General features: G+C 39.2%; 1 protein-coding gene across 2 annotated transcripts in view; it reads right to left on the reverse strand.

The window, feature by feature from the left end:
* The window catches only part of PPHLN1 (periphilin 1), a 57,386-nt gene extending 35,309 nt beyond the window's left edge, over window positions 1-22,077 (reverse strand). Inside the window, exons 1-5 of one of the 2 annotated variants that reach the window (XM_026050277.1) lie at window positions 21,431-21,481; window positions 19,987-20,078; window positions 17,432-17,611; window positions 16,534-16,595; window positions 893-1,107 (exon numbers count right to left, since the gene is read on the reverse strand). In XM_026050277.1, the coding sequence (XP_025906062.1) occupies window positions 893-1,107; window positions 16,534-16,595; window positions 17,432-17,611; window positions 19,987-20,078; window position 21,431 (550 nt within the window). In that variant the 5' untranslated portion in view covers window positions 21,432-21,481. Of the gene's footprint in view, window positions 1-850; window positions 1,108-16,533; window positions 16,596-17,431; window positions 17,612-19,986; window positions 20,079-21,430; window positions 21,482-22,041 lie in introns of those variants that run through there. The other variant, XM_026050278.1, reaches the window with a different exon arrangement.
* Between the last annotated feature and the right edge of the window lie 527 nt (window positions 22,078-22,604).

The following is a 22,604-nucleotide window of genomic DNA, read 5'->3' on the forward strand; positions in this document are numbered from 1 at the left end:
TCCTATAACTTCAGTTGAACATCTCTTAAATTCCCCAGCTAGAGACATATTTTGCCTTTCAACAGCGGGTGAAATAATTACTCACTAATTAAGCAATGTTGACAAACACCACAGGATTTTTTTTCATATAAAAGGTGCTACCTAACAGCCCCACATCCTGTCACAGAAACAAATAAAGAAATCGGAGATTTGTGAAGCCTGTGAAGCAATTAGTCTTCTTTTGAAAGACAAAAATTGCTGTCAAGATAAACAGCAGCTTTGCTTTACTCTTACAGAAAACTTTTGCAGAAAGTCAGGGAAATCTAATGTGAATAATGCCCAAAAGCCTCACAAGCAGCACTAGGTAAGATCATAGTATGTTTAAAAACTAACTGCTTTTGGTTATTTTTGTAGGTTATTTAAACACAAAAGAATCAAGTATTCTTGATATTGTAACATAACATTTCAATAACATATTTCATTAGCTTTCTGGAAAAGACTAACAACTAAGCTTCCAATAAGCAGAATATACAAAATTTGACTGAGATATGTTTTATATTGCTTTGCAGAAAGCAAGATTTGAGACAAACTGGAGAGAGAAAAAAAATACAACACACTATTCTGGAAAAGTTGTGTACTGAGGGTACAGATGCTATTGAAATAACACCTGCAGTCTCCCACACGAAGTCTCTACAGATATATACATAAGGGAACAGGGAGTTCAGTGAAACAACTACACAGCAGGTAACAGAATTGGAAAAAAAACATCTATTGCCCTCATTGTATAAGAGAACACGGAAAGAGAAAGGTCTTATAGAACGGCAGTCAGGCTGACCTCGCTAACCAGTTTTCATCATCAATCCAGCATTACCTTGCTGAGAAGAAATATTTCTTTTATGTAAAGATGACATACTTCTGCTATGCTGGGACTGGTGGAAAGGATAGACTTTGCTTCTTTCAGGAGAGTAGCTCCTACTGCTGACGCTGGAGCCAGAGCGGCTGTGCGGAGAATCCCGGCGGCTCCCGGGCGATTCCCTGAAGAAAGGAGAGTCCCTCTTATGGGGGGATCGCTCTCGCATATAATGGGAAGGATAGAAGCTTTTCCTTCTGAAGCCATCTCTGATCTCCCTTTGAAAACAACAGAAAAATAAGGGTTACTTAGTTACTCTTACCTTTATTTTTTCCTTTCTCTTTTCCCTTCCTCTCCCGCCAAAAAATATCGGTTAACAAAATTGCAGCATCTTCTCTCTGGTAAATACAAACAAGCTAACAGTTATCTGCAAAACAAATCTGAAAATCGTCAACATTGTTCAAGTGCTGCACAGTAAATGCAAAACAAGCTAGAAAACAGAAATAACTCATCGTGTAATGGCTGTAATTATTTCCTCGAATTTCATTCAACTACTTCATAGCTAGAGGCTACTTCTCTCTCACTACTTGACAATGTAGTTAAAACATAAGAGAAAAACACTCCAGAAATTGAGACATTCACATTTTATTTCTTGAAGTATACTCCATATTTTGCCTTAGCTGGAATAATGTCTTAATATTATGGCAGCTAAAATGCACATGCAAGTACTATTCACATTATTCTACTATTTCTTCCATTCTATTTTTCTTTTAGCCTTATTTTCTTTCCTATTTAATTTCACAAACCTTGCAGTGGGAAGGTTTCAGGCATCAATCAGATATTTTATATCAGAACAAAGGCAAAAGAAAGCTACAGAATGCTAGAGGCAAACATCCAGTGAAAAATATGATTTATACCTACTAAAAATCTATTTCCTAAGCATTTCACATGGTATTAAACTTTTCAGTAAAATAACACAAGCACACTGAATATTTTATAAAACCAGACTGACATGAAAGCATAAATCTATTAAACACTTCTTTTTTTTTTAGTAGATTTATGTATTATTATTCCAGGATGCAACCAAAACATCCTGGTTTCTTGACCACATGTGTGTATATTCAAAGGTCAAACAAGAGAATCAAAGTGCATTTTCCTTCATGACCTGCAGCACAGTCACAAGCACTCACACGAACGCCAAGCGAACCCAGACCAGCGACATTAGTGCTGCTCAGATGATACGCAGTGAAGAGCAAGAGCTTCTTGCTCCCTTTGACAGTCACAGCACTGCTAAGCAAAAGGAAAGACTTCCTAGCTTTTACAGTACACTAACATGCACTTTTTTTGACAGTTTTTCTCTTGTTTTCCATTACAGGCCGCTATTTTCCGCAAGGGAATGTGCCACAAAGACCTGGCGGTCCCGTCTAGCATAGTGCAGCTCTGGCTTTATGTTGGTTTCTGTTGGTGGTGAAGGGAGAAACAGCCTGCAGCGCTCAGCTCTCCAGAGTGTGAGACAGGCCTGCGCAGGGGTGGCTCAAAGGGGCATCGGGGCACCCACCGTGTTGGGGACAGGGGCATCAGGGCACCCACCGTGTTGGGGACCGCTGGAACCACACAGCTCGTGCTGCACTTTCCCTTCTCCATCTCAGCTGAGTCACCAGGAAAAAAATATGTTAAATGTACCACAGACATGTTCGAGTTGTTAAACATACCATAGACATTGAGATGTGTGCATGAAAGAACAAACATCCGCACACAGACCCGTGATTTATCCTTCTGCTCCCTTTTCACGGGCCCACAGCTACGTGCCTGTCTGTGAATATTTGTTACTTGTCAGAAAATGGGTGAAATAACTAGAGACTTTGGGTCCCACAGAAAATAACCAGAATGACCAGAGACTGAGAAAACAGGCTTAGGGGAGAGCAGTGAGACCCGCTGGTCCAGGAAAAATAGTCTAATAAAAAGAAATCTAAAGTTAGATGAGTTCTCAAACATAAAATGTATAAAGTTTTATAGCTATATAATAGGAAAGTAATGTTTTATCTACAACAAATGTATAAACAGTTCAAGTATATGTATAAAGCTTGAAATGCAAAAAGGCAGATTTAGTTCTGACATTAGGAATACTGGAAAGGCTAGTTGAGCTTTGAACTAGTCTGTGTAGATAAGGCTCCACAAGGGTATATTTCTTATTTATTTATTTTAAGATCAGGTCAAATATCTATCAGGAATGATTTAGGTATAGATGTCTTATTCTTCTGATTCTCAGCTAGATTTGAAATAAAATAAAATAAAATTCATTGACTATATAATCATTTCTATTGATCTTGATAAATCATCTCAGCTTTCAGAGGTGCAGTCCAGGACAAAATTGAACTAATGTAATTCATAAATACTATTCCTAAAGAACATGAAGTAATGCAATTCAGAGTTTTGGTATGACAGGGCACATTGTAAGGGTACAAAAGGGTAAGATACGCAAAGATCAACGTAAAGCAACTGAAAAGTTTTTTTTTTTAAATGTGCAATTAAGGAAAATGATAAAAAGTTCTGCTGGGAAAATTTGGAGATTTAAAATGTCATTTGCTGCATCTGAATGTTTCCGTAACACACAGAGAGCTTTTTTTCTTTTTAAATAAAGCACACGCTTTCAGGCAGACTGGTACACCACTTTTCTGCCCAAAGCACATTTTTACGGGCAACTTATTAAGCCACAGCATACAGAGAGGTTTATTATGGAAATGTTTACAGAGCCCCAGCTACTGCACACACATAATACATGCTCTAATATCCACACAAGCCTTTGCACAACATAATTGAAACACACTTTTAAACATAAAAACAAAAAAGCCTCATTATGCTGTAATATAACAGAAAAGTAAAAAAGTTGAAATCCCACATCCATTTTTTTTAATCATTCACCAACTTGATGCTAAGTCTCCACTAGACACTGTCTCAACAGGATCTAGTGAGACCCCTCACCCACGATGTAAGTCGTATTAACCAGTTTCAGACAAGTTAGCCACGCTAGAGCATTCTGATGCACTAACACAACAAACCACACTGAATGGAACAAAATAAGCACTGTTTTATTTATACCTTTTTTTTTTTAAATAGGCTAGCATACACCTGCAATTTGGTAATGAAGGCCCCAATTCAGCACAGCAGCTAAGCACATGCTTCAGATTCCAACACATACTCAAAAGGTTTATTGAGTGGGGACTATTTAAGCAGAGACTCAAAACTTCTGCTCAACAGCAACTTCGAGGGCTGTTTCCTTTAATAATGAATACAGGATTAATCTCTTGTATACTGGATCCCACTTGTAATTCCATTAGGTCCTCACCTTTCCTAAGTCCTAAAAGGCAGGTAGTTTTCCCTGACGTATTCCAGTAAGGAATATTAGCATCCTTAACCTCCATGGAACCTGACCACAAAGCTCCCACCAAGGCTGACAATCTAGGGTGAAAACGGTTCCCGAAAGCCCACAAGAGCCAGGAGCAGCTGAGGGAAGAGCACAGGCCGGACACAGACTGCCAGGTCCGGATTGTGTTTTGGGGGGAAAACCAGGAATACGGAAGGGGCAGAGAAGGGACATGACATGGGGGGAGCTCTGCAGCTGCCGAGGGCTCGGGGACAGTCACTGTCCCAAGATCAGTGCCCACACCGGGCAGCTCCCGACCACTCTGTGCTCAGGGATAGGCCCCTCGGGAGCAGGGAGGCACCAAAGGAAGGAGTGTGGGAAGCCACAGTGAGCAGGACAGACTGAACTCAGCAACCCGGGGCTGTGTCTGAACCGCGGCTGGACAGAACACACAGACAAAACCCAATCCCTGGCTCGACCCCAAAGGCCTGGGAGAGGGATGCGCCCACGAGCCAGTCACATGCAATAAGGGAAACAGGTCACCACAGACAACCCACCAGGGCAGATCAACAATCAACAGGAAAAAGGATGACAGCAGCTACGGAGTCAATTCATGGTTTGAGGAGACAAGGCCGCCTGTCTTCGAATTAGGGCCGCTGTGGTCTTCTGGAGTTTCACATGACCAATATTGTGCCAATAAATCTGATGCTTACTACTCTCCTTCAAATAAAAAAAAATGGGCTTTTAGATCCCAACAGATATGTATCTTCAGAATTAAAACATTAACGATCAATGTGCAGGATATTTAATTTACATAACTCCTCCATGCACAAGAGGACACTTCTCCTGCCCTCACTGAGCTGAACAGGGACTGGCCACTCAGCAGCACGCTGATGGGGAGCAGAAAATTCAGTAAATTCATTTTCCTTTCATAACTCAGAGACGAGCACAGTCTGTTGACTAGATAAGAAGCCAACACACAACACGAATGTGGTCCATCGCACCTGAGAGGCTACGGTTACTGTCACCAGACTTAGATGTGCTATCTACAGGCTTGGGCCTTGCCTAGAACTCACTCGTGCAATTTTATAAAATTAAATTGAGGAAATGATATATATCCCCAAAGATAAACTAAATGCAAAGCAACACAAACACAAATCAAACCCAGAACAGATGGCTTGAAAGAAATGGACCTTGAACCATTCTTCTTAACTCTATGCATTTTCTCTTAAAGTACAGCACTGGAGGGAAGAGGGAAGCAAGGGCTGCAGGAAGGACACAGAAATCCTTCCTTACCTTCCTCTCAGGACACTGGGGGAGCTAACATGACTCAGACGAAATGCAAAGATTTAACAAAATGCCCAGACCTCATATGTGATGTGTTTAACATTCAAAAAGTAAACATGAAGAGTCAAGAACACCTCCACTTCCGAATTTTTCAAAGCAAATTGAGGTGTCAGAAAATTCCAGACAGCAGCAGCCTCTCTTTCAGAATTCATTTCCTTTATTTTCAAAGCATGCAGTGCCTAACTGTGCATCAAACCAACCACTTACTTCAATTCTCCTTTAGCCTTCACTTATTATAATCCTTTGTTTTTCTCCAGAAGATCTTTATGCTGGTTTATCTCTAACTAAAACAATGTAGTGAGTTACACTACTGTAGATAATAAACAATCCCATTCCACTGACCTTCCTTTGAACTCAAAACGTATTAAAAACGATGACAGACTTTTCATGAAAACTGGTTTTCAATGTTTTATGGTAAAGCAAATAACTGCAGTATTTGCATTTGCTTTAAATAAAATTAGCATAATTAGGCCTACTCAATGTAATCTTATTAACAGCTTTTCACATGAAGGCAGAAAGAAACAACTATTACAAGACAGTAATAAATCTCATTACGAGAAATAGCACTAGAAATAAGATATATCAAAAAGCTGAGAGTACAGAAATGCTTCACAATTTCCATTGCTGCATGCGCTACCGTAGTACTGTCATCATATAAAAACTAAAACTCTAAGCTGATGTCACTTTTCCATCTTACTGAATATAAAAGACATTAAAATCACTAGTTATTTACTTCTTGGACATCAGAACAGGCAGCAGAAGAGAAACCAAGATGACTGAGGTTACATCCTCTAATGGAACAGCCAAGCTATGGACTTCAAATGTAACAGGAAAGCAGATTACCCTCCTCTTTGTAGGTACCTCTTCTCTGCTTTCATCTATGATGTACTTGGTAAATGTGCTGGAAGATAAGCCCAGCCAGTAAAAGTATATCTAAGCTGAGGTCCTGGCTTTTCTTTTTTTTTTTTTTTGAAAAGAGGGCTTAGTAAGTCCCTGGAATTTCTCTACAATGGAAAAGAAATCACAGGCCCCAGAACATGCACTTGCTTAAAGCCATGGACCAAGTTTCAATTTCTATTATATAGAAATTTCAACAATAGAGAATTTAAATCCTAATACTAATTCTAATGGTTCTGTACTTCTGCAATTCTAGGGTTTTTTTTTCCCTAATAAGGTATGTATTAAGGGACACTATCATTGGGCCAGATTTCATACCCTTGACTTTATGAGCAACATATCAAGCCAGAGCGGTCACGCTGATCAGATACTGAACTGCTCAGTACAGTGGTACCTCTTCACATGCTCTAGACATTTCCCAGGATCTTAACAAAACAGAGAAACAGATTTTTATTTTTATTGCAGAGCCTATTACATCAATCGGTAAACAAAGCCCCTTTCTAAATATATCGTAATTTCACACTAGAAATGGGAAGAACTTTCGAAACATTCCCTATAGTAGAGTAGAGCATTAGGGCTGATGGGATGGGAGATGGAAAACAATCACAAGTACTATAGGAAGCGAGCATAAAGGTATGGAGAAAAATCTTCTGTGGATAGTAACTTGCTATAAAATGCAAGTAAATAGCTCTGTGGAAGTTCTGAAATAGCCCTAGTGTTTGCTGAAAAAGCTATTAAATAACTGTGGAAAATAACATGAGACTGCAGAGAAAATAAGTGTTGTTAAGAGTTATGCAACCTTTTATTGCCAGATTTCTAAACAGAGCAAGTTTGGATTTTTTAAGCATTTGCCACTTATATTGCTTCAGAAAAGCCTGGCTACAAAAGAAATGCCAACATGCCAACAGACAGTCAGTGCTTGCCATAAGTAATTCAATGAAGGCAGCTTTTTAAAATGTATATATATTATTATTCTTAACATAAGAATATGTTTAAAATTCTTAAACACAGTAATGCAGAAACTATGAAACTGTTAAAGGATTTCTTAAGGCTTTTCACTGGTATGGTGCAGAATGCCATCAGTCCCTTCATACTTTGTGGAAAGCATCAAATAATGTACCGTATTAGAATATACTAAGTTGATCAACCTTTGTGATTAACTTTGTAATACTATCAATAAAAATCTGCAAAAGGAAAAAGCATGTTGTGGAATAGGTTTGTAAGCAGCAATACTTTGTGTTAGTAATACTGACAAAGAGTACATTACCATTATAGGGTTTTTTTCCTCTTTCTTTCTTAATAAGATATATAAAATCAGAAAAATGCTCAATTCTCCCCTATAAATGAGTAACTTGGCCCCTTCATTTCTATATTTTTACGCTTAAATGAAAGTGAAACACACGGCAATCAGCCAGGCAGGTCCGATTTGCTCACTCCTAAAAACTTTGCAGATATTTGGTCTTCCGCAACAGAAACCTCAACTCTCTAATAGAAACTAGCAAGCTACCCTGGCTTTTTGGTTTCTCAAGATTCATTATACACACAAGGGAAATTTTTGTGTACACAACCAACTTTTCACCTTTTTTTCATCTTCTCAAGTACCTACTAAGTTTGTTCAAAACAAGAAAGTCTTGTGTTAAGATGGATATATCCTCTTACACGTCTACTTAGCTCAATATACATTTTCCACCACCATCACCTCTTTTACAAAATTATTTTATTTAGATAAATTCCTTTTGTAGCTTTCGGTTGTTTCAGCAATATCAATAATGGCTAATTTTGCAGTGCAGCTCCGTAACAAGTGGCACTGATTCAGATCTGTGCTGCCACTCTGGCTACCTCCCCACTCTTCCTTCCTCCTCCTCCCTACCTCCTGCCTCCCCTGGAACTGGTTTTTACTACGGGAGGATCAAACTTTATGACTTTTCTTTACTTATTACTGTTATTCAATGGAATAAACTACTGTGGAACTGGATTTTACTATAGGAGGGTCAGACTTCATGACTTTCCTGTACTTATTACTGTTATTCAATGGAATAATAGTCCCTCAGGCTGACATTAAGACCTGCTAAAGTTAGCAGCAAAAGACTCAAAGTAGTTATATATTAACATTTTTTTTTCTAAAAATAATATACATACATATCCAAACTACACTGAAAACACAACATTCCGGCTATGAGTAATAAACAGATTCAAATATAAACTTTTAATTAAAAAAAATTCTGCAAAGCAGACAAGTTTTAGGGCAGAGATGAACAACTGTAACTAAACAGAAAGTTTCTGAAGATCATTCACTGCTAGTCCTTTCAACCTCACACTCGACTGTTACTGTAACCCTGGGCCTCACTTAAGAGCCCTTGTGCAAAATTCTTCCAAAAATGCACGTAGGAGGATAAATATCATAAAACTCATCCTTTGTTTCTACCTCATCAAACATGATTTGGTCTCAATGATAGGCCAGTGCATTATAAACTCTTTCCTATTTTCTTTCCAAATGGCATTCCCTAAAACATGTTTTCCAAAAATACTTAAACATACTACACAAGACATCAACAAGCACAAGGTAACTGCTAAGAACCAAATTTGAGGCAAAAGGCATCAAAATAGTTGGCTGCACCGTTGCACATCTCGTTATCAACATCCACTTGCACTTAAGCAGAAGCCTATCGGCGACTCATAGGCAAACATCAGAAAGTTACATGTGCAAGGGAAAGAACCTTGTATGTTTAGATAAATTCTTATCAAGAAGACTATTCAAAACTAACATGCATAATCGTTATGCAAAAAGAGAATGATCTTTTTTAAATAACAGCAGTTGTGTGAGATTGAGTCTCTTCACTGGCAAACACTTCCTCAGACACAGATCATCACAGATGCACCAGCTGCTACACGTGGAAATGTTGCACCCAGAACCTGCTCTTTGCATAAAAAAATCCTTACCTAAAGACTGTATATGGTAAGTAACCACTGAAATGTGCAACGTATCCCACTCCTTAGTTAAAAAAAAAAATAATAATAATAATCAAGAAAGAGCGAGACAACTTATGTTCCCTTAAAGAAATAATATCTAAGTAAAACCATCCTAGTGCACCCACCCTGTTGCAGGGGGAATTTAATTCCCTGGAATTTCCAGTAGGTTTCAACAACAACAAACTGCTCCTCAGCACCAGAGAGACCTGGTGCTCCCGATCCCAAGGGAAAGCAGCCTGTGAGGAGGCTCCTGGTGCCCATTTACTCTATGTAAACAAGGACCTCCTGACAGTTCCTTAACATCATCAATACATACAGCAAACATCACCAATAAAATATTAATAATTAATAATAAAATAATAATAAATAAAATAAATAATAAATGAATCATTTTCCAAACGAGTGACTTGGTTTTAAGTAACAAATCCATGTTGTTGACACAAAATTTAACTTTAATGTCTCCACACGCTATGATTTTTTTCTGATCTGTGGATAGCTGGAATTAAAAATTCTTAAGCACTGTTTTAAACCACGTAAGCAATGATACCACTTTTCTATGCCTTTGTGGAACCTTGGAGTGCAGTGGGAAACAAAATTACACATGCACCAAGCTCCTTAAAATGCCAGATATTCTGTAATAATAAGCTCAGCAGGACAAAAAGTAAGAGTTTTCATACAGTGAGAAATTCTGCTAACTTGACAATTCCTGTATATGAGAAACTTTGAAATATTTTGATTAGAAAAACAAACTTTCAAGACATCGTTGCAAAATGAAATGGAAACCTCACTATTACCCACAGGAATCGCTGCAGCAATTAAACCAGAGAGCTGCAAAATCCCCTAAAAGAAATAAAATCATCCAGATGGAATTTTGAAAAAGAAAATATTTTTCAGAATAGGAATGAGAAATTCTGCAAAGAAACCTTCAATAAAGATCACTATATGAAATGCAAAGGAAAAAAAATATTCAAAGCAGTTGCTTGGGTACTATCAGTTCAATAGCAGAAGTAACATTCCCCTTGCAGAATAACCCTAATGCAAGCAGAAACGAGCAAAAACACACAGTTAAAAACAAGAGGAATCTTCACCTCCTCCACATATTTTTACACTGTGGAGTGTGGGAAGAAAAATTCTAGCACTGAAGGCCTCTCTGTCGGCCTCCCTCCCTCTCCAGTGACAGGGGAACAGCAGCCTTGCCTTGAGTGATGTCTCTAATATGACTCTAGATCAAGCCAAGCAGCTCACACCAACATAAATCCTATCAGAAACTCAATTTGACACAATTTTCTTAGTGAGAAAAGAGTCAGATAAAGTTATGGCAGCAGAAGCAACCACAAGTGATTACATACACAGAAGTCAGAGAGTTTAAAACAAAATTAAACCAGGAAACAGATTTATCATGGAAATACAGGGAGGCTTGTCTGAACTGAAGCCTTTTTGCATTCAGTTGCACCCACCTGCCACAGTGTAGAGTCCTCAGCAGTTCTTAACTATCCGAAGCCTCTATAGAGGGAGTATAGAGGGCAGTTTTAAAATCTTAATATCTGCTTAAGCTCTGCATTGTACAAATCCACTCAAAATAAAAATTTGTGCTCCAAAGGAACCTACAGCATTAGGAATATATTTAGATGCATGTAATTTCTGGCCAAGTATCAAAATAAAATTCTTAAACAATAAAAAAATCTCAGTTTGCATATATGTATTGTCTGTGCCAAGTATAAAATAGCTGGAAAGGAGATGGAGGAGAAAACATTTCAAAGAGAATGAAGCAACTGATGACTCATTAGCACAGTTTCATAAGACCCAAAGTATAAGACAAAGCCCTTAACTACAAAGCATGAGGTAAAAGCTCCTTGTAAAGAAGCTCTTGACTATTATCTTGCTCCAAAGGGTTCCACCTTGCAAAGAAAGGATTCAGGAGGCAAGGGAAACGGGTTCAGCTGATGGCCTAATAAAGGGGACTTTGCAACGAGAACGCTGCAGACAAGCCCTTGTCTACAGGTGTGCAGCAATGTACGGTAAGGAAAATGTAATTTAAGTTCATGAAGAAACGCGGGTTACTCTAGCAGCATGTGTGAACACTTGAAATATTCAATATTCTGGCAAAGTTTGAGTTTGGGGAATTCCCTCTCCTCAAAAAAAGGAAAAAAAAAAAGCAGAGCACGTGCTAACAAATATGATTAGAACTCTATTTATCAATCCCTGTCAAAAGCAAGGCCATTTTCTTTGGGAGACTGCTACATTGATTTCCCTTCACACATACTTTTTAATAAAGAATGAGGTTCTTGTATAGCGTCCCTTAAGACCTGTCAAATATGGCAACAGAACAGCAGACTTATGGACACTTTTAGCACCATCTCATAAATCCCTTTGGCTAAGTTTCTCTTCTATAAGCAAGACAAAGATCAGTTTACATTATATTGTGGGAGGTCGTCAGGTTAAATTTAAACTTTCCTACAATACGCTGTGTTATAAGTGAACATAAAATATTCAAAATAGGTTCACTGTTTCATTTAATTCATGGAAATACTTAGGAAAAAAAAATAGAAAAAAAAAAAACCCAATCCTTATTCTTTGATTCAGAGCTGACTGCACAAGGGATGACGCAAAGATAACTGCCTTGGCCTGTGATGTGTCTGGAAAAAACCTCTCAGAGAACCGGAATATTAAATCCTGCTTCTCTGAGAAAAGGGATAAGTTACCAATTAGCTCCTATATGAAGAACCTCTTGCCAAGGGCTTCATTTTAAAGCAGCCGTTCTTACCAAAGAACAATTATTTTATTAATGCAAAGCCTTCCTCTAGAATATCCTATCATCACATACTGCTCCAGGAGGAGGTGAAGCAGTGAATGAAACAGCAGCTCAAGTAGAGACAAGAAAGCCAGGATTGCTGATTTCCATCCTCCAACTGGCTACCAATTTTTTCCATGACCTTTAGTAAACACATTAATCTCACTGGGAAGGTTGGATCTCTCCACAAAAATGGGGATGTTAATACTTTACCTCCCTAAGGACGTAATGGGAAGCTTAATGTTCAGAAAGTCACACAGGGCACTCAGATGAAAGGCAATGAGCCACTGATTCTAAAAAAATCAAAATACAGGACTGAAGAATCCCACAGAATCACAGAATGGCTGAGGTTGGAAGGGACCTCTAGAGATCATCTAGTCCATCTTGGCCCCTTCCTCCCTACATTCCCCCTTCATGAACTTATACATGTTAATTAGATCCCCTCGCAGCCTTCTCTTCTGCAGGCTAAACAGGCCCAGCTTGCTTAGTCTCTCCTCGTACAAGAGATGCTCCACTCCCTTGATCAGCGTGGTTGCTCTCTGCTGGACCCTCTCTAGAAGCTCCACGTCCCTCTTGCACTGGGAGAACAATCTCAGCTGTTCTCAGATGACTGGCTGCTTAAATGGAAGTCTCAGCATTTTCCTCAGACAAGTTTATTTCTACTATCCCTTTTTGTATAATAAACAATAAGCAATATGCCTGATGCCCTGCAGATCAATAGGTCCGTTTTATATAACCAGGTGCATTAAGACCCTGACTAAGACTATATCCTATCTTCACACACACTGCTCCATTTTCTTTTGTTGTTGTTGCTTTACGGCAAATTTTCTTCATTAGCAAACGAGAATATATGCAGAGCAATAACTAAAGGGGAGATATTCAGAGTCTCCTGTGTGAGCCACTCGTCAGGAGTCTAGGTGGTATCAACTGCCACTACTTTCTATTCAGAACACTTTGTCTGCACATATTGCAATCTTTACTTTAAAAAAATCTGGACCTTGGGTAAGTTTAAATAGAAAAGTTAATGTACATATAACTGGAATTTACAATAGCATCACTTTCCAGTTCCTCTTTGAGTACGAGTATTACCCATTTTACACCGCCAAGCTTCATGTATTTGATAACAAATGAGCTCTGTTTGGTGAAAACAAGATGAAGTAATCCTCTGAGGACTCAAAAAAGGTAAAAGGCAGTAGGACTAAAATGAAACAGCTAATCTCCTGAAGGATTTCACACAGAAGTGTTTATCTGAATTCCAAACAAGGAGGCAGTTCATAAAACCCATTGCTGGGAGGCCCAGAGGGAAGGGCTGTATCACTACAGGTCGTCAACAGCTCCCTGCAGTTTTTCCAACAATGTGACACTCATGAAAAGAACAGGGTCAAGTGCTTCAAATAACCCAGGTCACATAACATTACAGACAGGTAATAGCACAGCCCTGGAAGAGCAATCAACATCACAGGCAGTATATGATAAACGTACAAAAAAAGTCATGTGTTATTTGAGCTCTGCTCCACTCATAACTTAAATTTCACAGTTCTTATAGCATCAGGGATTAAAGCATTAAAATGACCGTCCTGTGTGCAAGTAATTCTCCGCTCACCAAGGTGAAGGAATTCTGGTTTGATGCACAATGCACAAATTCAGAAGAGTTCCTTAGCTCAGCACTGGAAATTGGGGAATATTTTTTGAATCCTGTGCCCAGCCCATCCTCCATTTTTTTTTATACATAAAGTATGACATTATGACAAGATAGTTGTTCACCTACCACGGTTCAAAACAGGAGCAATGGCTCATATTTGTATTTAAAAAATAGCTTATGTCTCCTTTTCTTACCTCAAAGGAAAAAGGCACTTCAGACGCACTCCCTGAGAACTTGCAGAGAATGGCTTTCATCACATCCAAAGAGATAGCTTGGTCCTACATAATCATTACCAAATCTTATGTTTTACAATGTAAATGTTTTCAGGACAAGGGATAATTAAGAGTTGTCACCACAGGAGATAACATACACTGAGGACTGCACTTAGATTTCCTCTGTTGAGATCCACTACACAAACAATACGCAAAAAACAATCCCTATTATTTCCAAGCATGCAAGTATACAAGTGTTCAATAGCCTCATCACAGGATTTGATATCCAGGAATATTCAATATTCCTGTTCTCTTCTGTTCAGCCAGATGTGGGACATGCTGAAGTGCATTTAGATAATGAATCAGTAAAGGTTTGATTAAATTATAAATACATTTCCACTCCACATCCTCAACTGAACCAAGTATCTCTACAAAGTTCTTTCATATTCTTATAACTATTGTATACCAGTCATACATTCTAAAGACTCAAACAGGAGACATGGCTCCAACACAACAGGCTGAGATTTTATCCTCTCATTTTTAACAGAAGAAACCAAGAGGAAAGGCGTAGGAGAATCTCTTTGACCACTGGGGGCCACTCTTGTTCTGTGCAGAATCAACTGCCTGGCCGAAACTAGGCTTAAACTAACCCTCCCAAAGAGGAGAGAAGATGAAAGAGTTTTCCCACAAGTTTCTACACAACACAAACTACTTTTTGAAACCCTTTACTATTGCTCCCAGGCTCAGTGAAACAAGCTTGAGAGAAGAACCTTACACTACGCAACTCTTTTCCTGGGAAATTATGTAACAATCCAGGAATGCTCTGTTTAAAGTGTTATATTCAAAAGGACAGAGATACACTGCAATTGTGCAGCCCTGTAGGATGGAATTGCTGTTGCTTGAAACAGGCTACAGGCCTTGTATGGAGCTCGCAGAGCCTCCGCCCTGAGGTTGTTTCTTGGCCTGCCTGCAGTTTTATTTTATTTGATGTAGGTGAAAAAGCTACTTCCCTTAATTGACCAGGCGTTTATAGCTAATGCATTTTCCTTTTCTTATCTTGGCATGATACAACCCTAACTTCATATAGGTTACAGCAACAAGGAGCTGGTCTATGTAGAACATGGTATTTACAATGGACGCTGATAGGACTAGAGGAAATGGCCACAAATTGAAGCACTAAAAGTTCCACAGGAACTTAAGGAAAAATTTCTTAACTGTGAGGGTGTCAGAGCCCTGGCACAGGCTGCCCAGAGAGGTTGTGGAGTCTCCTTCTCCGGAGGTCTTCCATACCTGCTTGGATCCTGCCCTGTGCCACGTGCTCCAGGTGACCCTGTGTGTACCGGAGGGTTGGACTAAATGACTTCCAGAGGTCCTTTCCAGCCTTAGGGATTCTGTGACCCCAGTGATGCAGCCCACAGAAATGCAGGCCTGGTCAGGCCAGAAATGCAGCAAAGGTCTTGGGAGGTGGAAATACAGGATATGGACACCAGCAGGAGCCCAGTGGTGGCATTAAGGGGGACAGGGACACCAGCCTGACTGGCACTGAGGACTCTCCACCACAACTTACCAACAATCAGCTGGACAATGGAGTCTGAGTCTCCATTTATCATATCAAACAGTCCCATATCAGACATCATTGCAAACATATGTACGCTACAGTCCTACTGTTTAATACTTTCCTAACATTCCACAGAGAGGAATTTGAGGCAGAGATAAAAACGGTGGTCACATCAATTAATATGTTTTATGGAAATATCCAGCCTTTTCCACACCCCTGTCATTTTACTGCTCTGTCTGTGAACTCTTTTGATACTACAGATCAGAAAATCAGTATTTAAAAACAGATCAGTATTTAAAACAGGTACAGTGAGAACAGTTTTGTTGACACTGAGTGTTAGAACAAAATATGCATTACCAAAAAAAAAAAAAAAAAAAAAAAAGGAACTCCTAAAGAACAAGTAAACAGTTTGATAGGTTGAAACAGGAGATCTTCTCTGTTTCTACATTCAAAGCGTAAGTGACCATAAGTACATGATATATATGTGACCTCTCTAGATGTCAAGGCAGACTATGATCAAAGTAGACTTACAGCTTGCAACACGTTTTTGTCAGAGTCTATAGAACTTTTTTTTTTAAGATTACTGAAAAAATGTAGAGCATTCATTTTATTGCTTACTGCAGGTAGTAATATTTACATGTACATTAAAATATAATTTTGTAAAAGTAGCATATAAAACCTCGTATTTTATTTGAAGGACTATGGCAACAAAGATGGACAAGCAGTTTTTCGGTGATTATCACAGGGGGAAGGACAGCACATTTGCTGTTAAAACGAAGCTTCCCAGAAATTTCTTGATTTAAAATTCAAAGCTCATCTAGAGAGGATCCTAACTGGGCTGCTTTGAGCAGGAGATTGGCAGAGGCAGTTTTCCAGCCTACATGGCCCTCTGTGGGGCACCGCTGTCAAGGTTTACAACATACCTGTATTCGGGCTGCCGACTTATAGAATGATCATCCCTTGGCCATCTGTATCCTGATTCATCCTGCAACACATACAGAGCTTGATGTGTGATATGCATCTCAGCATCAGATATGAAATACAGTTAGCAGTCACATGTTACTGATTTAGTGTAGAATAAGTTAAAAGAATTAATCTTTTGCAGAGAGATTTATTCTGTTTGTTCACTCCAACCACTTCTTTTTTGTTCTTTTCTGTCATTATGAAAAGAAAAGAAGCACCACAAGTATCTTGAAATGCTGTATGAAACACTAAGAACGATGAAGATTTCTGTTTTCTCACAAATATGCATATGAACTCCTGACTTTCGGGGAGGAGGAAGAATCTCATCATTGTAGTGTAAATTCTTATCGGAATCAGAGGAAGCAGCAAACATAAGCTTTTTTTTAAAAAAAAAAAACACTTTTTTTTCTACCTAAATGTAGCTTCTGGAAGACAATGTAACCAACATCCTGGCAGAATTTAGATCAGTGAATATCTCTGCAAAAGAGAAATTCAACAAGTCCTGCATAGAAGGACTTGTTCTATACGAAAAAAAAAAGCGCAATCTATTTCACGTAGATAACTTCCCACTGCATTTGCCTGGGCTTCTAGCAATGTCCATTTTCCCAGACGAGACTTTCTGAGCTCTCCAGAAAACTGGAGAAGGCTTCCTTTCCACGTCCATAGAGGAGCTAGGAACCACAGCAGCAGCAAGCCACGGCATCACCGACCGCAAGCGCCTCAGGAGCACAACAGCAGCACAGCAGTAGCAAAACCCGGCTGCTCTTCTCTATCGCTCCCCGAGCGCTGCAGTGAGTGCTCAGCGCTGAGGGCCTAGCGGGAGGGGAGGGCGCGGGGCGCTGAGCGGCGGGGAGCGACCTTGCGGGCGCCGCGGTGCGCGGGGCCGCTGCGGCGCTCGTGCGCCAGGCTGCGGCCCTCCTCGTAGGCTCTGTAGTCGCCGGCGCTGTAGTCGTCGTAGCGGCCGTAGCTGCCGTCCCCCGGCCTCTCGAGCAGAGGCGGCTTCTTGGGCACCATGTTCACTACCCTGTGGTAGTCATCCTAAACCACGGGGCGAGGGAAATCGTTAGGGCCTCAGTAACTGCGAAAGCACAAGAAAAACCCCTAAACGACAACAAAACTATTTCTTAAATATTGGAAAGTAAGAATCTAAAGTTAAAATAGCAAAGGGAACAATACGCATTGAACATTAGACAAGACAGGTCAATCTGATGTTGGAATAGCTTACTGCTCTAACGGGACGCCATTAGGTGTAGATGCAACCCTTTAGCACTACTAGCTTAACTTATAGAGGGAAAATCCCAAATGTAGATAAAGATTCTTTTGAAATCACAGAGCAAAACCATTAGTCCTTTTCTTTTTAAAGCTTCAGCGACATATATTTCTCAGACACCTTCACCATTAACTTAAGAACAGAATGCAGTAAGTAAAGCTACACCTGAAATGGTTATAAAGCCAAGAGCTACATTTAAATGTTACACTTTGTCAGTAACATCCACCACACTATGGAGATTATAGTGAGGACAGCGTATGGGCTGAACAGACAGACCTTTCCTATACATTCCATCCTTTCTTTTCCACATGTATTTGATAGTTCTTTGCTGTGATGCAGAATTATTCTATTTCCTTCAAAAAAAAATCAAACACCATTTACCAAAGACATCTCTTCCTTAGTAAGCACAAATTACTAGAAAAATAAACTTATTTTCAAAGAACTGTGTATTATATAAACTAAATCACAAGTAAAAAAAAAGCAAGGGAAAACAAACACAAGTGCTTATCTTTTAAGTCATCTTCCTTTAACATGATCTTTTCTCATACATCTTAGAAAACTGAAGATAGAAACTGCAGGCTTGAATCAGCACGTGCAGTTTGGAAGGTGGGAAAAAAAATGTGCACAAAATAGAACTTTTTCCTAGTTGCAGAAATCATAAACTAACTAAACTAACCTTTCTTTTTCAGAAAAAAAAAAAGTGTTCAATTAAAGAACTGCTAAATATTATCCTGCAAAAAATAAAATAAAATAAAATAAATTTAAGTTCTGATTTCAGAGACCTAGTAAACTCACTAGAGGGCAATGTAAGGCAGCCGAAAGCCACACTGATACAAAGCAGAGGTTATGTGCAGATCTACAGTCACGAGCCTTAATCAACCCTCACCAAGTTGAGCATCTCCCAAAATATTTTTTTTTCAGTTTGAAAGGATAGGTATGATCTGAAGCTAAAGCAAAATTGCTCTGTGCTTTAACCTTACTCAAAAACCCACTTCAGGAGACCATGCCGATATAGTAGGTAACACTGGATTTGGCCAAGTCCCTTGCTCTCTTGAAAGAGAGACACTGCTTCCTCAGTCCCAACACACCAATCCACCAGCAAACACTGAAGTGTTCATAAGACACACTGCACTGATGACTAAATCCATGCTACTTTGCTTGTCTGGCCAAACACATTTTATATGCACAAACAGCCACAACAGAACAGGCTTCCAAGGAAAGAAGCTGCCAAGCAGGTGCAGAGCCATACGAGCAGGAGCTGCACATCCTCCTTCTCTTCCTAAGGAGATTGGAGAAGCACCTGACTAAATATTTTTGTGCAAACTTAGCTGACTTCTAGTATACTGAAAATGCAGCAATTTTGTTATTCCAACCCCATTTTCTCTCTTCTTCAGTGATCTCACACAGATACAAAGGAGAGGAAAAAAAAAACATTATTTCATCTACTTCTTTAACACGGTGACTTTCTCAAAGCATTCTAAAGTTAACCTAGCAAAGAGCAACACCAGACTGTGTATTTTTTACTTTTGCAAATACAACGTATAGTGAAGTCCTCATGCCTCCAAAACAGATTTCCATCAACACTCTTCTTGGCAAGCTTTTCACTTGCAAGGCTCCAAAATATCACTTGGCTAGTAAATACCTATTTTAGAAGTTTGTTACCAACATTTGTTTCTAATCGTTAAACATGGCATTAAAAATGGCACTAGTAACAAGTACAGTGCTGGAAGTAGATATTTTACCATCTCAAATCACTTCAAAAATGCATGAACATTAAAAGAATAGTTCTGAGTGAAAACTTCAATATGCTATTGCTTTTGGTCCTCCCACAAATTCTTCAAAATAATTGTGTGCGATTACACATAATTAAACTAAATATCAATTTATCTGAACATAAGATAAGAATTTATCTCATATTTTTAAGGGATTTGGGCAGAAAAACATACAAGGTCTACTTGGGCAGGCATCATATCATCTCTGTGCAGACTCATTTGCTAGATTTTTGGCTTAAATGAACAAGAGAGGAACAGAAGAGGAGGAAGGAGAAAATATGTTCAGGATTACTAGAAACCCAATTATTTATAGAAACCCAGCCCCTACAGTTATATAAGCCCAGTCCTACAGAAACATAGTGTGCACTTGCATCAGGATGAATCCTGGGAGGAAAGCGTTCTCTTGGAAATCTGTCGTAGTCGTATCGCCCTTCAGACCACATCTCGTCTCTCCGATACGCCACTAAGGACAAGAAAAAGAGCATTAACCAAAACCAAAGCCTCTGTGAGAAGCCAAAACTCAGCCAGCAGAGAAAAAACACTCGCCAGCATCTCCCGTGGCAAGATATTAAGCACTGGCTCGGTACATACATTTCCTTTTTAAATTATTTGAAAATTGAACCTACCTATTTACAGAAAATAACTAGAGAATTTCAGTCAGGAAAAAAAAAAAGCTAGAAATCAAAATTCTGATAACATCATTCCTTAAACATCTGAATTGCAAAGAGTCCATGTTAACCTCTTCTGTAGGAGGTTAACAGCTCTGTAAGAGATAACAGACCCAGTTTGATTGGCACAACTTTGATACACCAGGCTATTGAAAGAGCCATTTACATTCTGCACACAGAACAAACCTGAGCAGTGACCATCTGGCACAGTTTGAAAGTGGTTTTAACTCAGGCCAATACCTGTGGCAGACACTGCTTAACCCTGCACAGATTTGTGCTATGCTCTCTTTAAAATAAAACTCAGATTTTTGCAAGAACTGGGAATTAGAGTAACATAGTCAGTTTAATTACAGATACTTACAAGAGTCCTATTGTAATTCAAGCATTTTCCAAATACCAGCTCTATCACCAATCTCACACAGACATACCTTACAAAAACATGGAGATTGTTCAGCTAAAATCAGGGGAAATATTTAAAAGTTTCAGCTCCTCTGTTACAAGACTGAACAATTCCTGCTTTTTAATGTAATGCTATAATTTTGGTTGACCATACAGAAACAGATTAACATGACACATCACTCCAACAGTTGCGACAAAGCTCCATGATGCATCAGTGATTTAAATTTATTCTATACATGTCATTTTTCCTGTTTTAAATTGGTATCTGGCAGAACAAAAGAGCTTCTCTTCCTAGAAAAATAATGTGTCTTTTGAATCAAAAATAATAACTATATTCAGGGGGAAATACAACCAGCACCATGAGATTTTTGTCATGCTGCGTCAGATGACACAAACTGGAGGAGCCAAAGAATATTCTGACAGTTGCAGACACACTTAACTCCCCAGTTGTGCAATGTCTGTGGCTGAAAATGGAAAAGAAAACGCCAGAATCATACTTTGCTAATTCCCCTTTTGCCTTAGCTACTAAAAATAATTGATAAAAGAAAGAAAGAGCAGGACATAGTCAGGGGAAGGATATGTAAGATTATCTACCCTAATCTCGCACAAGAAAAATACTTAATTGAGAACAGATCTTTGAAGCGATTTAAAAATAATGATTAATACGGATGATCAAAAATCATAGTAAGGGTTTATTAATCAGCAGAGTACATTTTCTATGAAAAATAACGAACACCTGCATACTCACTTTTCTGTCAGTCTCAGCAACCTGCTTCTGGAGTCCCATTCAATGATTACCTACAAAAAACACATTTTTTTTCACATAAATTTGTAATATGTTTTCTTTTACAAAAACCAGGTATTTAAAAATAAATCCTTTTACTGCCATTCTCCATAATCTGTTGGCATTAGCTCAAAATAATTCATTGCATTAAGCTAAAAAAGGACGAGGACTACTCAGCTAAATTCAGCACATCAAGGAATTTCCCATGACAAATTAGGAACATCACTTTGCTAATAAATGCCAGACTTTTGCTCTTTTTGTCACATTTTGTTCACTACTCCAAGTCTCAAATTCTCTTCCATTTGCTAGCAAAATCTTTTGGAAACTACTGTAACTGCCTTCATAGAAACAGTCAGGACAGTGTTTGATACATTCATTTAACCTGTATTCATTTAACTATCTTTTGGCACATCTAGAGAAAACACAAGACTCATCAGCACATGAGAGGTTCATGAAAACCTTGGTTCAACGTAAGCCTTTCCTTCGACAATTTTGGAGAGTAAATCCTTACAAAGCGGCTCTTTCTCTAATTATCACCAGCCTCTCATTCCAGACACTTTGAATCTACTCCATACCATGGGTACAAACAAAGCAGCATCTTCACAGAATCACAGAATTCCGGGGTTGGAAGGGGCCTCTAGGGACCATCTAGTCCAGCCCCCTGCTCCAGCAGGGACACCCAGAGCACGGGACACAGGGCGGCATCCAGGCGGGTTTTCAAGGCCTTAAGATCTTCTTAAAAGAAGAAAAGAAAAAGCTGCTCCTTTTATGTCCTTGACTTTAAGTAGGCTCCATAACCAAAACACAGGGATAGTCTGGCATAGCCACAGATAAAAATAAATAAACTGTCTAAATAAATCCGGTTGTTACTGTTTGCAGGGTGGGAAGGGGAAGCGTTTGTTTGGTTTTTTCCAAGCCAAACCACCATTGCTGCATGTTCTTGCTGTTGCTCCTTGGTGGCCACCGCGTTCCCAACGGGCACCCTTCACTGTCCCCACGCGTGCTCACACGCAGGATCCCACACGTTTCATACAAAGGCCGTTAGAGACGGATTATGATCCATTAGGATCCTCCATTGGCATCTGGAGTCCATGTACGTGCCCTACTGAATCACAGAATTACTAGGGTCATAACATAA

This window comes from Nothoprocta perdicaria, unplaced genomic scaffold (assembly GCF_003342845.1).
Source record: "Nothoprocta perdicaria isolate Ctin4 unplaced genomic scaffold, notPer1 scaffold_67, whole genome shotgun sequence".
NCBI classification, from domain to species: domain Eukaryota; kingdom Metazoa; phylum Chordata; class Aves; order Tinamiformes; family Tinamidae; genus Nothoprocta; species Nothoprocta perdicaria.